The 15,877-nt window shown below is 36.9% G+C and overlaps 2 protein-coding genes across 2 annotated transcripts; both read right to left on the bottom strand.

The window, feature by feature from the left end:
* Positions 1-1,637: 1,637 nt before the first annotated feature.
* slbo (CCAAT enhancer binding protein alpha slow border cells) lies at positions 1,638-3,389 on the bottom strand. The gene is made up of 2 exons (XM_088035590.1): positions 2,173-3,389; positions 1,638-2,116 (listed from the first exon to the last, which is right to left on the bottom strand). Exons 1-2 carry the CDS (start codon positions 3,132-3,134, stop codon positions 2,065-2,067), a joined length of 1,014 nt encoding a protein of 337 aa, XP_087891716.1. The 5' UTR covers positions 3,135-3,389; the 3' UTR covers positions 1,638-2,064.
* A 6,814-nt stretch (positions 3,390-10,203) lies between these two features.
* Arp5 (Actin-related protein 5) lies at positions 10,204-15,548 on the bottom strand. Its single transcript, XM_088050194.1, has 6 exons — positions 13,541-15,548; positions 13,155-13,490; positions 12,680-13,108; positions 11,068-11,444; positions 10,831-11,017; positions 10,204-10,787 (listed from the first exon to the last, which is right to left on the bottom strand). Exons 1-6 carry the CDS (start codon positions 13,641-13,643, stop codon positions 10,234-10,236), a joined length of 1,986 nt encoding a protein of 661 aa, XP_087906320.1. The 5' UTR covers positions 13,644-15,548; the 3' UTR covers positions 10,204-10,233.
* Positions 15,549-15,877: the final 329 nt, after the last annotated feature.

Genomic DNA, 15,877 nt, shown 5'->3' with positions numbered 1-15,877 from the left:
TATTATTGAGATGAACAGAAAAATTTCATAATTTTGTCAATTTCAGTAAGAAAGTTTTAAAATTTTGAGGATTTATTATCTAAAGCATGCCTACCAACTGTGCAAAGTTTCAAAATTTTAGAGCAAAAAGGAACAATTTTAGAAATTTTTATTATTGAGATGGACAGCAAAATTTCATAATTCTGTCAATTTCAATAAGAAAGTTTTAAAATTTTGAGAATTTATTATCTAAAGCATGCTTACCAACTGTGCAAAGTTTCAAAATTTTAGAGCAAAAAGGAACAATTTTAGAAATTTTTATTATTGAGATGGACAGAAAAATTTCATAATTCTGTCAATTTCAATAAGAAAGTTTTAAAATTTAGAGGATTTATTATCTAAAGCATGCTTACCAACTGTGCAAGTTTCAAAATTTTAGAGCAAAAAGGAACAATTTTAGAAATTTTTATATTTAAGACAAACAGAAAAATTCTAAAAGTGTTATTAAAATTCCATAATTCTGCCAATTTTAGTGGAAGGTTTCTAAAATTTTGAGGATTTATTAATTTGGACACGTGCACCAACTGTAGAAAAAAAAGAAAATTTTAGACCACAAAGAAACATTTTTTATTACTGAGACGAACAGAAAAATTTCATAATTCTGTCAATTTCAATAAGAAAGTTTTAAAATTTTGAGGATTTATTATCTAAAGCATGCCTACCAACTATGCAAATTCGCAAGTATTTAAACCAAAAAGGAACAATTTTAAAATTTTATATTAAAGACAAAACAAAAAAATTCTAAAAATTTCTTCAAAATTCCATAATTTTGCCAATTTTAATCGAAAGTTTCTAAAATTTTGAAGATTTATTAATTTGAACATGTGCACCAAAAATACAAAATTTTAGAGCAACAAGAAACAATTTTAGAAATATTTATTTTGAAGATAACCGGAAATTTCAAAATTTTTAGACGATTTCATAGCTCTGTTAATTTTGATGATACGGCCATAAAATTTTTAGGATTTAATACTTCAGACACGAATACCAACTGTGCAAAATTACAAAATAATTGACAAAGACAGAACAGTTTTAGAATTTTTCATTATGGGGCGAACCAAAAATTTCCAAAATTTCCAAAATTTTTACAAGATTTTGTAATTCTTACAATTTGGATGGTGTGGTCTTGAAATTTTAAGAGTTTACTGTTCCAGACACGCCTACCAACTGTGCCAAATTACAAAATTTTAGACCAAAACGAAACAATTTTTTTTATTTTGAAAACTAATATGAAATTCCCAAAATTTTCTTTAAAGTTCCATAACTCTGCCAATCTTGATAGCAAGAGCTTCCAGTTTTGACACGCTTGCCAACTGTGCAAAATCACAAAACTTTAAATCCAGGAAGCACAATTTTAGAAATTTTCATTTCCGAAACGAACTAAAACTTGATTATTATTTTAATTATTTCGAAAATTTTAATTCCGTGACGAGTTTTGATGCGACGTCGGCACTGATCACTTAGATGAGTCACCCTGTATATGTGAGGCTTTACGAAAACTCGAGTTTGAATCCGAGATATTTATTAAATAATAAAAACAAGAACATTTTAAGTAGTATAAAATATACACCATTATTATAAACATCTTTACAAAAATGTAGTTCTTTGGAAATATATTAAGATTTACGAGTACACTCTATGCTATACATTTATACATTAGCTATATTTTACAATAAAATTCTAAGGTGTAACAACGATATATTTTCCGCACAAAATATATCTTAGAATATATTTAATTTACTAACGTTTAAGAAGGTACATTGCATCGGTTTAAAAATATAAATCTATTTTACAACAATCGTTTTAAATACAATCTGATCACAAAAAACGAACGGAATAATTCTAAAGTGTAGTTTTAATACCCGTCAACAAACTCTTGCAGGGCTCCGGGCGCTCAGTGTCTCTTAAAAGGATTCGTTGCGTCGGCTGAAACGGCCCGAAACCGGCGAAATAAATTAAAACAGTTTTTGCTTAAGAACACGTCGTTACAGGAGATCTAAAGAAGTTGAAATCACTGCACCGCACTTATGGTCCGTAATCGTGCAGATTGTCCATGATTCTCCGGCTGTCTTCGACCCTGAAGAGAAAAGCGGTTAATCAGGGGAGGCTCCAGGGGGCTAAAGAGGATCTTACATGTGCTGCTGCTGCTGCAACTGGAAGTTGTCCAGGTGCTTGTTGATCTCCCGATGGACGTGCTCTGGCAGCACTCCAACATTCGAGAAGAGACTCCTCAGCACGTTCAACTCCTCCGTCAGCAGCTCTATCCTCTTCTGCAGCCTTTCGTTTTCCTTTATCAAAATCTTGACTTTTTCCTCCGTCTCGCGGGTCCGCACCTTCGCCTTCTCCCTGCTCTTCCGCACGGCGATGTTGTTCCGCTCCCGCCGCCGCCGGTACTCGTCGCTGTTCTTATCACAGGGTTTGACGTTCTTGCGCGCCAGGTGCTGGTTGAGCATCATCGACTTGCTCTTCATCGCGTTGAGGTTGAGCTGGTGGTGCATGACGGGGCTGGGCGTCAGCGCGGTGAACGAGCCCCCGGGGGCGGCGGGGTACTGCGGCGCGTACCCGTTGGGGAGGACGTTGCAGGCCTGCCGCCGGTACTCCTGCGGGTCCACGGGCTCCTCCTTGATGCTGGGGACGTCGCTGCCGGCCGAGCTATTGGAGTCGCTGTTCGAGTTCTGCGTGGCGGAGTACGTCGCGCCGCTGTGGACGGGCTGGGGCATGTAGGCGAGGGTCGTCCGCGGGTACGTCGACGTCGGGACGCCCATGACCGGCCGCGACGACAGCCCCTGAAGATGCTTGCCCTGCTGGCTCTGCAGGATGTCGGTGAAGAGCCCATCGCTGAACTGCGAGTCGTCGATGAGGTTCTGCAGGTCCAGGGAGATCTCGGGGGTGTTCAGGTCGGTCAGCTCCCCGTGCTGCTGGTACTGCTGGAGGTGGTGCTGCTTCAGCAGCGCCGTCGTCTGCTTCGAAATCCCCGTGTTGTTATTATTCAACGTCGTCAAATTATTATTATTGCTGTTCATAATAACCGATTTTTTCGCCTCGTTGCTCAAACCCCCAGGATTTTGGTTGTCGTACATTTGCGGAGAATCCATTTTTTACCAACTTTCACTGGGTCCACTTTCACTTAGACGCACACGCACTTTCCCAAATTCACTCCAAAAGCGGTCGATGCACTTCCGGTTCCATCACAAATTTTCGAAAAAAAAAAACTCAAAAACTCCTAAATTCACTCGCCGCCTCTACGAACTTCTCTCTTTCAATTGTTGCACAGCCTACTTGGGGACCACACCGTTCGTGCGCTTGCCCAAGCCAACTTGATACTGAGATTGCTTAGCCGTATTCCTGCTGTTTGTAGTGGTTAAGCAGGATCATGCGCAGCGGCGCTGACGTACGTTTTGAAAGTGAAACATTGCGATTTGATTTCGTGCGCGCTACATAAAAGCGCGTGTTTTTTTTTTACTTGACGTAATTCGGTGTTGACGGAGTCGGTTTTACTATAAAACAGAACTACGAGGAGCTTTTTACGCAGGTTTCAAAACGCAGATTTGTGAAACCTTTGTTTTAGCAGGATTACAACAACGAGGACGTAAACAAAGAATGCGACTTCGGGTTTTATTATTAACTTTTGTGGGAGTAGCGGGCGAAGCGGGTTTGAAATTCTGTTTTGCAGATATTGGAAGATGACTCGTTTCCGGTCCGGATTTTTTACTATAAAAATTTTTACTTTTTCAAAATTTACTTGTGTTTTCTGCTGCACTGGACCGATTGGACTGAAATTTTGCTCAGTTGTACAATTTTGGTGGCTCTTTCCACTGGTGTTAGATTTATCTAGTTCGCCACAGTTACCAACATGACAAAAATTAAAAACCTAATAAGGAAGAAAGTGAATACAATTTTGGGAAATTGTTGAATGGCCACAAAATTTAGAAGATTTACTACTTCAAACACGCTGCCAACTGTGCAAAATTCCAAAATTGTAAACCAAAAAGGAGCATTTTTAGAAATTTTTGTATTGAAAACGAACGGAAAAATTGCCAAAAAATTTTCAAAATTTCATTCATTCAATTTCATTTCAACTGTTAATTTTAATGAAAGGTTTCTGAAATTTTGAGAATTTATTAGTTAAGTCATGCATACCAACTGTGCAAAGTTACTAACTTTTAGACCAATAAAGAACAATTTAAGAAATTTTGATTTTAAAGACAAACAAAAAATTTCTAAAATTTATTTCAAAATTTTATATCTCTGTCAAATTTAGCACTAAAGCCATCATATTTTGAAAATTCACTTCTTTATACACGTCTACCAACTGTGTAAATGTACAAAATTGTAAACTAAAAAAAAAACAATTTTAGAAATTATTATGTAGAATACGAACAGCAAAATTGCATTTTTTTTTTAAATTCCATAACTGCCAATTTTAATTAAAAGTTTTTAAAATTTTGAGGATTATTAGGTAAGGCATCCCTACCAACTGCAAATTTATAAATTTTCAGACCGAAAAGAAACAATTTTAAAAAATTTTATTTCGAAAACGAACAGAAAAATTCTGAAAAATGTCTAAAAAATTCTATAAATCTGCTAAGTTTAATAAAAAGTTTTTAAAATTTTCGGGATTTATTAATTTGGACACGTGTACCAACTGTACAAAAAAATCACAAAAATTTAAACCAAAAGGGAACAAATTTAGAAATTTTTATTTTGAAGACAAACAGGAAAATTCCATAACACTGACAACTTTAATGAAAAGCTTCTAAAATTTTGAGGACTTATTGGTTAAGACATGCATTCCAACTGTGCAAATTTACAAACTTTTAAACCAAGAAGAAACAAATTTAGAATTTTTTATTTTAGATACAAACAGGAAATTCCTTAAAGGGCATAAAACTTTGAGGATTTACAACTAAAGTCACGTCTACCAACTGTGTATAAGTGCACAAAATTTTAAACCAAAATTAAAAAAAATTGTTTTATGAACAGAAAAATTCCAAAAAAAAATTTTAAATTTCCATAATTGTGCCAATTTTAATAGAAAAATTCTAAAATTTTAAGAATTTATTAGTTACGGCATGCATGTTAACTGTGAAAATTTACAAGCGTTTAAACCAGAAAGGAACAAATCTAGATTTTTTTATTTTGAAGAAGAACAAGAAATTTCTAAAATTTTCTTCATAATTCCATAACTCGGTCAAATTTAGCACTGAGCCGACAATATTTTGAGAATTTACTACTTAAGACACGTCTTACCAACTGTACAAATTAATAAAATTTTAGACTAAAAAATAACAATTTTAGTTATTTCCATATTAAAGACTACCAGAAGAATTTCTTCAAAATTCCATAATTCCGCCAATTTTGATGGAAAGTTTCTCAAATTTTAAGAATTCACTAATTTAGTCCCGTGCCACTAACTGTGTAAAATTCTAAAATTGTAAACCAAGAAAAAGCAATTTTAGAAATTTTTATATTGAAGACGAACAAAAATGTCTTCAAAATTCTATAACTCTGTCAATTTTAATGAAAAGTTTATAAAATTTTAAAAATTTATTAATTTTAACACGTGCACCAACTGTACAAAAATACAAAATTTCAGATCCTACACCCAAAAAGAGGCTTTGTTTTCTTCATCAAGTTGGTACGACTGTTGATCAAACTGTCAAATTTCACATTTTACACCCAAAAAGAAGCCTCGTGTTCTTCTTAGCGTTGGTTCGACTGTTTTCTGCTCAAGCTGTCAAATTCCGAAGCCTACACTGAAAAAATGGCTTTGTTTTCTTATTTACGTTGGTACGATTGTTTCATATCCTCATAAACTGTCAAACTCTGGAGCCTAAAGACAAAAATAGGCTTTGTTTCCATATTTACGTTGGTACGACTATTTGCTACTTGCTCAAACTGTCAAACTCCCAAAAAGACACTTTGTTGTCTGTCAAATTCGTGAGCCTAATTTAAAAAATAAGCTTTGTTTTCTCATTTACGTTGGTACGACTGTTTCCTACTGCTCAAACTGTCAAATTTCAGATCCTACACCCAAAAAGAGGGTTCGTTTTCTTCTTTACTTTGGTACGACTGTTTCTTATACTTATTAAATTCCGGAGCCAACACTTAAAAAAGTCTCTGTTTTCTTCATCACGTTGGTACGACTGTTCCTTATCTTACTCAAACTGTTAAATTACACATTTTTTTCTTTGCGTTGGTACAACTATTTCTACTCAAAGTGTCAAATTCTGGTGCCAACGCTCGAACAGAGACTTTTTCTTCTTCACGTTGGTACGAATATTCCCTTACTCAAACTATCAAATTCGGAAGGCTACATTCAAAAAGAGGCATTGCTTTCTTTTTCACGTTGGTACGACTGTTTCCTGTCCCCTGAAACTGTCAAATTCCGAAGCCGACTTCGATGGCAAAGTTCAAACCTCGTATCTCTGCTCATAATTTGCGTTTTTTGCGTGTTAAGTTCTTCATTTAACCTAATGATATGAATATTAATTTTAGAAATCAGTTATGCAAATCGCATCGTAAACCATTCGGTTTTACTTTCATTGATGGCATTTGCCGCGTTAATAGTCCAACTAGGTACGCATAAAAATTCCAAACTTGTCCTAGAAAACCAAAAATTAGATAAACGCTACTGTAGCCATTGTCATAAACCCAAAAACCGGCTCCATAAGCCCACTTCCTTATCTCCTCCGGTAGCGGAAGCTGCTGAAACCTTGCAAAAACTCCAAAGAACCATCGGTCAAGGTGGTGTTATTTAAACGCCGCCGAACTCTTCCGAAACCCAAATGCGTTCTTGTTAAGCAGCGGCTCAAGTGATAAAAGATAAGAATCTGTTTTTAGAGAAAAATTCCTTGACCTATAAATGGGGGGCAAAGGAGAGTGTCTACTGAGCGTTGATAAAAACGGGCGACTTTTCCCAGTCCACGTGACGCGCAACCACCCCCTGATTGGCCCAATTCCCCGACTCCTCCCCTTTGATCGGTCTTCGCTCAACACGTGATCCCAAACCTGTCAAATTTGACATTTATACTATATTACACTTTCTACCAGTCATGTTTGATGGTTGAATGACCTTTGCGCCGCTCAGATGAAACTTATCGATACAAACGCACGAAAATTGGGCACGTAAAGTCCCAGAGACGCTGTTTACAACGCCTACTATGATTTACGCGGTGACAAAAATAGCGCAGGTACTTCCTTCGTTTTAGTGCTTTTGCACTGGAAGTGATTGGAAAACAAAGGAGTTGGAAGGTGATTAATAGAAAAGAGTTGCGTGCGTTGATGCTGTTCCCTGGTGAAAAAAAGAGCGTAAGCGCGTGCATCAAAGGTGGGCCTGAAACGTCACGTTACGTCACAAACCTGATTCACACGTGCAGGAATGCGCATAGATTCCTGATGAAAGTAGGTCATGAAAATGGGAGGTTTGCGGATGGTGGCGACATCTGGAGGAGAGTAGCGGAAGGTGGGCAGAAATTTTTGCTGAATACAGAGTTCTTCTTTACCTACCTATCGGTATACAGGTTTCTAGAAAGGTGCAAATTCGTAATTTTATGTTCTAAAATTCTACAATTTGGCACATTTAATTAGCGCCTTTACGGCAATAAGAGCTCCAAATTTCACTATTTGGGAGACAAAATTGTCAAAGTTGAGAAATTTAAAAGAAAAACTAAAATTTTAAGTTTGTTAGAAAAATAAAACAGTCTAAAATATGTAATACTTCTTCTAAAATTCTGCAATTTGACACACTTAATTAGCGCCTTTATGGCAATAAGTGCACCAAAGTTCATTATTTTAGAGGCAAAATTGTCAAAGTTGTGGAATATAAAAGAAAAACTCAAATTTTTAGTTTGTTAGATAAATAAAAAAATCTAAAATTCTACAATTTGGTGCGTGTTTAAAGCATTAAATGCACTAAATTTCATTATTTTAGAGGAAAAATTGTCATAGTTCTGGAATATAAAAGAAAAACTAAGATTTTGAGCTTGTTAGAAAAATAAAAAAATCTAAAATTCTTGATTCTTGATCTAAAATTCTACAATTTTGCACACATAATTAGCGCCTTTAAGGCAATAAGTGCATTCAATTTCATTATTTTAGAGAAAAAATTGTCAATGTTTTAGGATACAAAAAAAGTAAGATTTTAAGTTTGTTAGAAAAATAAAAACATCTAAAATTCGTAATTCTTGTTCTAAAATTCTGCAATTTAGCACACTTAATTAGCACCTTTAAGACAATGAGTGCACTAAATTTCATTACTTTAGCGACACAATTGTCAAAGTTGTAGAATTTAAGAGAAAAACTGAAATTTTGAGATAACTAGAAAAATGAAAAATTCTAAATTTTGTAATTTATGTTCTAAAACTCTACAATTTGACACACTTAATTAACGCCTTTAAGGCAATAAGTGCACCAAATGTCATTATTTTAAAGAAAAAATTGTCAAAGTTCTGGAATATTAAAGAAAAACTAAGATTTTGAGTTTGTTAGAAAACTTAAAAAATGTAAAATTCGTAATCCTTGTTCTAAAATTCTGCAATTTAACACACTTAATTAGCACTTTTAAGACAATGAGTGCACCAAATTTCATTACTTTAGCGACACAATTGTCAAAGTTGTGGAATTTAAGAGAAAAATTGAAAATTTGAGATGACTAGAAAAATGAAAAATTCTAAAATTCGTAATTTATGTTCAAAAATTCTACAATTTGACACACTTGATTAACGCCTTTAAGGCAATAAGTGCACCAAATGTCATTGTTTTAAAGAAAAAATTGTCAAAGTTCTAGAATATAAAAGAAGTAAGATTTTGAGTTTGTTAGAAAAATAAAAAAAATCTAAAATTCGTAATTCTAGTTCTAAAATTCTACAATTTAGCACACTTACTTAGCGCCTTTAAGGCAATAAGTGCATGAAATTTTATTATTTTTGAAGAAAAATTGAATGTGCTGGAATATAAAAAAAAGTAAGATTTTGAGTTTGTTAGAAAAATAAAAAAAATCTATAATTCGTAATTCTTGTTCTAAAATTCTGCAATTTAGCACACTTAATTAGTACCTTTAAGACAATGAGTGCACCAAATTTCATTACTTTAGCGACACAATTGTCAAAGTTGTGGAATTTAAGAGAAAAACTGAAATTTTGAGATGACTATAAAAATGAAAATTTCTAAAATTCGTAATTCATGTTCTAAAATTCTACAATTTAGCACACTTAATTAACGCCTTTAAGGCAATAAGTGTACCAAATTTCATTATTTTAGAGAAAAAATTGTCAACGCGCTGGAATATAAAAGAAAAACTAAGATTTTGAGTTTGTTAGAAAAATCAAAAAATCTAAAATTCGTAATTCTTGTTCTAAAATTTTTCAATTTAGCACACTTAATTAGCGCTTTTAAAACAATAAGTGCAGCAAATTTCAATATTTACACACTAAATTGTCAAAGTTGTTGAATTTAAAAGAAAATATGAAATTTTAAATGTTAGAACAATAAAAAAAAATCTTAAATTCGTAATTCTAGTTCTAAAATTCTACAATTTGGCACACTTAGTAAGCGCGTTGAAGGCAATAAGTGCACCAAATTTCATTGCTTTAGCGGCACAGTTGTCAATGTTGCAGAATTTAAGAGAAAAACTGAAATTTTGAAATGACTAGAAAAATAAAAAAATTCTAAAATTTGTGATTCTTGTTCTAAAATTCTACAATTTGGCACACTTGATAAGCGCGTTTAAGGCAATAACCGCACCAAATTTCATTACTTTAGAGGCAAAATTGTCAAAGTTGTGAAATATAAATAAAAAATTAAAATTTTGAGTTTATTAGAAATATAAAATAAATATAAAAAAATATAAAGTCTAAAATTTGTAATTTTTGTTCTAATATAAATATATTCTACAATTAAGCAATTAAACGTCTTTTACGGCAAAAGTGTCATATTGCATTGCTTTCGTAGCAAAATTGTGAAATTTCAAAAAAACAAAAATTTGAGTTAGAAAAACGAAAAATTCTAAAATTCGTAATTCTTGATCTAAAATTCTACAATTTGGCATACTCAATTAACGTCTTTAAAGCAATTTCATTAATTTAGCAGAAAAATTATCAAAGTTGCGGAATTAAAAAAAAATCTAAAATTTTGAGTTTGTTAGAGAAATAAAAAAGTCTGAAATTCGAGTCGTACTTGTATTTATTTATTTATTTAAACATCAATTTCCAAATCCTGTCCCTTCGGAGTCGGATAAAACGGATTCGACGCCACATGAACCCTAAAGTAGCCACCCCCACCCTCCTCGTACATCTCCTTCGTCAGCAAATTCCCCTTTAACTCTCCAGACTTCGCCCACTTCTTAGCCCCATGCCACGCCCCCAAACTCGGATTCTTAACAGTCCTCACATTAACAATCGACTGAAACGGGCGAATACTGATCAAATCCGAAAGAATCCTCTCTTGCAGCCCCGGCAGATTCGCCAGTCCCCCCATGATGACGACGTTCTCCGCCAACTTCAACTGGTCTTCCGCGTTGAACAACGAGAAGACGTAGCCAATGACCTCCGACAGCCCCGCCTCGGGGGACCCCAACATGTACGGCTTGAAGAGGAGCTCCGGCGCGCGGTAGCGCTCGATGCCGATGTGGAGTTGATGGGTTTCCCCGGGATTCGCCGCCTCGTCGAGCTCGGTGGGCTCGTGCGCTCTGATGATGTCGTCGAGTTCGAGGAGCTTTTCGTTCTCCGCCTCGCTGTCCGAGTCGCCTCCTGAAGAAGTCTTTGAGCTTCGGAGTGGTAGAATGAGACTCACCGTCTTTGCTGATGGCTTTATAGATGTCCCAGTCTTCATCGCGCAGCCCGAAGTCGTCGTTTCCCTTCTCCTTCCGCGCCAACTGGGAGATGATCCTCATCCTCTCCTGCCCCGCCGCCGTCCGCCGCTTCGCCATGTCCTGCTTGCGCTGCTTCCGCGTCGTCTTCTTACTCAAGATCTCTTGGCGCTGCAAAACACCAAAAGTCACCCCAGAGCCCCCACGACCCCCCGCCTCACCGTCTTCTTGGCGTTCTGCACGTACAGATGCATCGCCTTCTCGCTTTCAAACACCATCTTGTTGAGTTTGGGCTGCTTGGCCCCCGGCTCCTCCAACTCCTCGGCGTTGTTCGACGCGAGGATCTTCTGCTTGGTCTTCTCGATCTTCACGTTGAGATTGTTGATTTGCTTCTGGAGGTCCTGCACGTTCTTGATCTGGTAGTCCAAGCAGCTCTTTTCGATTTCTTCTTTGTCCACGTCCGCCTCGATCATGTCTTGGATGTAGATGAGTTGGCTGAGCTTCTCCTCGTCTTCGATGAGGCGCTCTTCGCGCTTGCGGGCGTTGATTTCGGTCAGGCGGCGGGCCAGCTCGCGCTTCCTCTCCTTCTGCTGCTCCACTGGGAAAAAGAACACGAAGTTGATGATTTTTAAATTTCCCGCCATTTGCAACAGGTAATTTTCTCAGTGGCGTTTAATTTAGTGACTTTACTTTTCCCCCTAGATAGGCACGTAACCTCACTTTTACGTCAGAGTGACGTTTTCTACGTAGCGTACTGTCAAATCTAGTGACTTCACTTTTACCCCTAGATAGAAGCAGGCACGTAACCTCACTTTTTCGTAAAAATGACGTTTTCTCCCCAAAAAACTGTCAATTCTAGTGACTTTACTTTTACCCCAATTTTACGTAATTGTGACGTTTTCTCCATAGCGAACTGTCAGTTTTGGTACACTTATTTTACCCCAATTTTACATAAAAATGACGTTTTCACCCCAGAGAACAGTTAATTCTGGTGATTTCACTTTTACCCAAAATTTACGTAATTGTGACCTTTTCTCCATAACGAACTGTCTATTTTGGTAACTTGCAAACTGTTAATTCTGGTGACTTTACTTTTACCCCAATTTTGCGTAAGAATGACGTTTTCTCCTTAGAGAACTGTCAATTCTAGTGACTTCACTTTTACCCTAATTTTACGTATTTCTGGCGTTTTCTCCATAGCAAACTGTCAATTTTGGTAACTTTACTTTTACCCCAATTTTACGTAAAAATGACGTTTTCTCCGCAGAGAACTGTCAATTTTGGTTACTTTCCTTTTACCGCAATTTTACGTAAGAATAACGTTTTTTCCCCAAAGAACTGTCAATTCTAGTGATTTTACTTTTACGCCTAGATAGAAGCAGACGCGTAACCTCACTTTTGCGTCAGAGTGACGTTTTTTCTCTTGCAAACTGTCAATTCTAGTGACTTTACTTTTACCTCTAGTTAGAAGTAGGCGCATAACCTTACTTTTACGTCAAAGTGACTTTTTCTCCATTGCAAACTCTCTATTTTGGTGACTTTTTTTACCGCATTTTTACGAAAGAGTGACGTTTTCTCCCCTGCGAACTGACAATTCTTGTGACTTAATTTTTATCCCTAGATAGAAGCAGACGCGTAACCTCACTTTTACGTAAGAGTGACATTTTCTCCTCTGTGAATTCTGTCAATTCTAGTTACTTTATTTTTATTCCTAAATAGAAGTAGGCGTGTGATAACTCCACTTTAACCTCATAGTGACGTTTTCTCCCCTGCGAACTGTCAACTCTAGTGACTTTCGTTTTCCCCCAACCCGCGAAATTCAACCGCACTTACACGTGAGAGCCGAACTGGTCAACGAGGCGCTGTAGGGCAACTGAATCTTCTTAATATTCTCCTCGTAGTATACAGGGCACGTCCACCTGTTCAGCTCCTCCCGATAGTCCAAAGCAACCCCACAAATGCTCTGCAGCAGCTCCTCCGCCCTGCTCAAAGTGATTGAAGTGGCATGCGCTGGGTACTTCAACTGTAAAATCCGATGCAAAAACGAAATGACGTGGAAGCCCCCCGTATTTAGCCTGCGCATGTTCTCAAAAACCGTCCTCCTGTTGACTATTGGGACCACATGGCAGGTGTGGTACCCCACATTCACTATCAGAGCGTTTCCTGGGGGCTTCGTCTCGTTGAAATGATAGGAGTAGAGACAGTCGACCCCATAGGCGACCCCTGGGACGTTGTACCCTTCAAATAGCAGCTCAGACATCACTAAAACACACGTTAGTGACGCGTTTGTGCACCTGGGCCCCCTTACGCTGCCTCGACGAGTTCGGATTCAACACCGCTTCGGTTAGGACAACCGGATGGGGCACCACCTCCTCCGTATCAACCCCCAGATGCGTAAAGGTGTAATCAAACAAATGCTCCTGCGCCTCGAAATGCGTCACGACGTCCCGATCGAACTGCGTCTTCAGCTGAAACCGAACAGCCTCCACATTAATAATGTCATTCCCGACTTGCAACTGGGGCGTCTGCGTGGTCTCCACGGTGTCTTTCTTCGAGCGCTCTTTGCGGGGCTTGGCTATGAGGTTCTTGAAGAGGAGCAACGGCTCCGGGCTTGTGGCCCACCCGGCGCGACATTGGTACGAGCCTAAAAACAAACAAACTGATTTTAGGTTAGGACAAGGGGGCTGTAGGTACCGTTATCGATCACAATGGGGACGCTGTTGTTGCGCAGGGCTGCGGTGTACGGGTGGATGATGTCGGGGACGCATTTGACGTCTTTGAATTCGAGGATTTCCATGTTTTTTGAGGTTATGTTGGTGTTGATGTTGACGGGAGTTTGACAGTTGACATTGCGCGGAGCGTGCGATTATCGCTCTTATTATTGGCATGCGGGCAACCAAAAATAACAAAAAGTTTCTAGATAAGAATAAAAAGTCGTTTTAAATACTGAGAAGTGACATAATTTAACCTCAAAATTTAAATTGTGTCAAGCAGAAGTACCAACCACGGTACCAACTGTTCAAAACTAATTCCGAAGCCTGCTTGGATCTAGTTTGGATTTCTCGTATAATTATTTGTCGATTAATTAATCAAGTGTGCGCTTTAATGTAATATAAATAACTAAAAGTAGTTTTATTTTCTTGTTTGTTTCTCCACAGAGAACTGTCAATTCTAGCGATTTTACTTTTACCATAGATAACATTTTATCTATGCTTTTACCCCTAGACAGAAGCAGGCCCGTAACCTTACTTTTGCGTCAGAGTGACGTTTTTTTTATTGCAGACCGTCAATTTTGGTAACTTTACTTTTATCCCAATTTTACGGAAGAGGAAACTGTCAATTCTAGTGACTTTCGTTTTACCCCTAAATAGAAACAGTCTCACTTTTACGTAAGAGTGCCTTTTTCTCTCCTGCGAATTGTCAATTCTAGTGACTTTACTTTTACCCCTAAATAAAGCAGGCGTGTATCAACCTCACTTTTACATCAGAGTGATGTTTTCTCTCCAGAGAGCTGTCAATTCTAGTGACTTCACTTTTACCCCAATTTTACGTAATTGTGGCATTTTCTCCATTGCGAACTGTCAATTTTGGTAACTTTACTTTTACTCCAGTTTTACGTAAGAATGACGTTTTCTCCCCAGAGAACTGTCAATTCTAGTGATTTTACTTTTACTTCTAGATAGAAGCAGGCGTGTAACCTCACTTTTGCGTCAGAGTGACGTTTTTTTTATTGCAAACTGTCAATTTTAGTAACTTTACTTTTATCCCCATTTTACGGAAGAGTGACATTTTCTGCCCAGGAAACTGTCAATTCTAGTGACTTCACTTTTACCTCAATTTTACGTAATTGTGACATTTTCTCCATAGCGAACTGTTAATTTGGGTGACTTTACTTTTACCCCAATTTTACGTAATTGTGACGTTTGCTCCATAGCGAACTGTCAGTTTTGGTAAACTTATTTTACCCCAATTTTACGTAAGAATGACGTTTTCACCCCAGAGAACAGTCAATTCTGGTGATTTCACTTTTACCCCAAATTTACGTAATTGTGACGTTTTCTCCATAACGAACTGTGTATTTTGGTAACTTTACTTTTACCCCAATTTTGCTTAAGAATGACGTTTTCTCCATAAAGAACTGTCAATTCGAGTGACTTCACTTTTACCCCAATTTTTCGTATTTCTGACGTTTTCTCCATAGCAAACTGTCAATTATGGTGACTTTACTTTTACCCCAATTTTAAGTAATTGTGACGTTTGCTCCATAGCGAACTGTCAGTTTTGGTAAACTTATTTTACCCCAATTTTACGTAAAAATGACGTTTTCACCCCAGAGAACAGTCAATTCTGGTGATTTCACTTTTACTCCAAATTTACGTAATTGTGACGTTTTCTCCATAGCGAACTGTCAATTTTGGTAACTTTACTTTTATCCCAATTTTGCGGAAGAATGACGTTTTCTCCCCAAAGAACTGTCAATTCTAGTGATTGTACTTTTACCCCTAGATAGAAGCAGGCGCGTAACCTCAATTTTGCGTCAGAGTGACGTTTTCTCTATGGCAAACTGTCAATTCTGGTGACTTTACTTTTATCCCAATTATCGCTCTTATTGACATGAGAGCAACCAAAAATATCAAACAGTTGCTACATAACAAAAAGTCGTATTAAATATTAAGAAACGTCATGATTTAACCTCAAAATTTAAATTGTCATGCAGAGTTACCAACCACCGTACCAACTGTTGAAAACAAATTCCGAAGCCTGCTTGGATGTACTTTGGATGACCTTCTCGTATAATTATAAGTCGATTAATTAATCAAATGTGTGCTTTAATGTAATATAAACAACTAAAAAACAAAGGACATGAAAAAGTCGTTTTGTTTTCTTGTTTATTTCCATAATAATCAATGGAATTCAAAGAGCGCAAGTGCACACACATTTTTAGACGATAAGAAATAGAAAAACGAAACTATAAACAACAAAACAATGAGAAATACTCAAAATAGATAACAGAAAACAAAACAACACACT

The sequence above is a fragment of the Gnatocerus cornutus genome, chromosome 1, assembly GCF_029298725.1.
Source record: "Gnatocerus cornutus isolate USDA-ARS CGAHR chromosome 1, icGnaCorn1.1, whole genome shotgun sequence".
Classification (NCBI taxonomy): Eukaryota; Metazoa; Arthropoda; class Insecta; order Coleoptera; family Tenebrionidae; genus Gnatocerus; species Gnatocerus cornutus.
The sequence above is the reverse complement of the archived record's forward strand: the minus strand, read 5'-3'. Positions and strand labels throughout refer to the sequence as shown.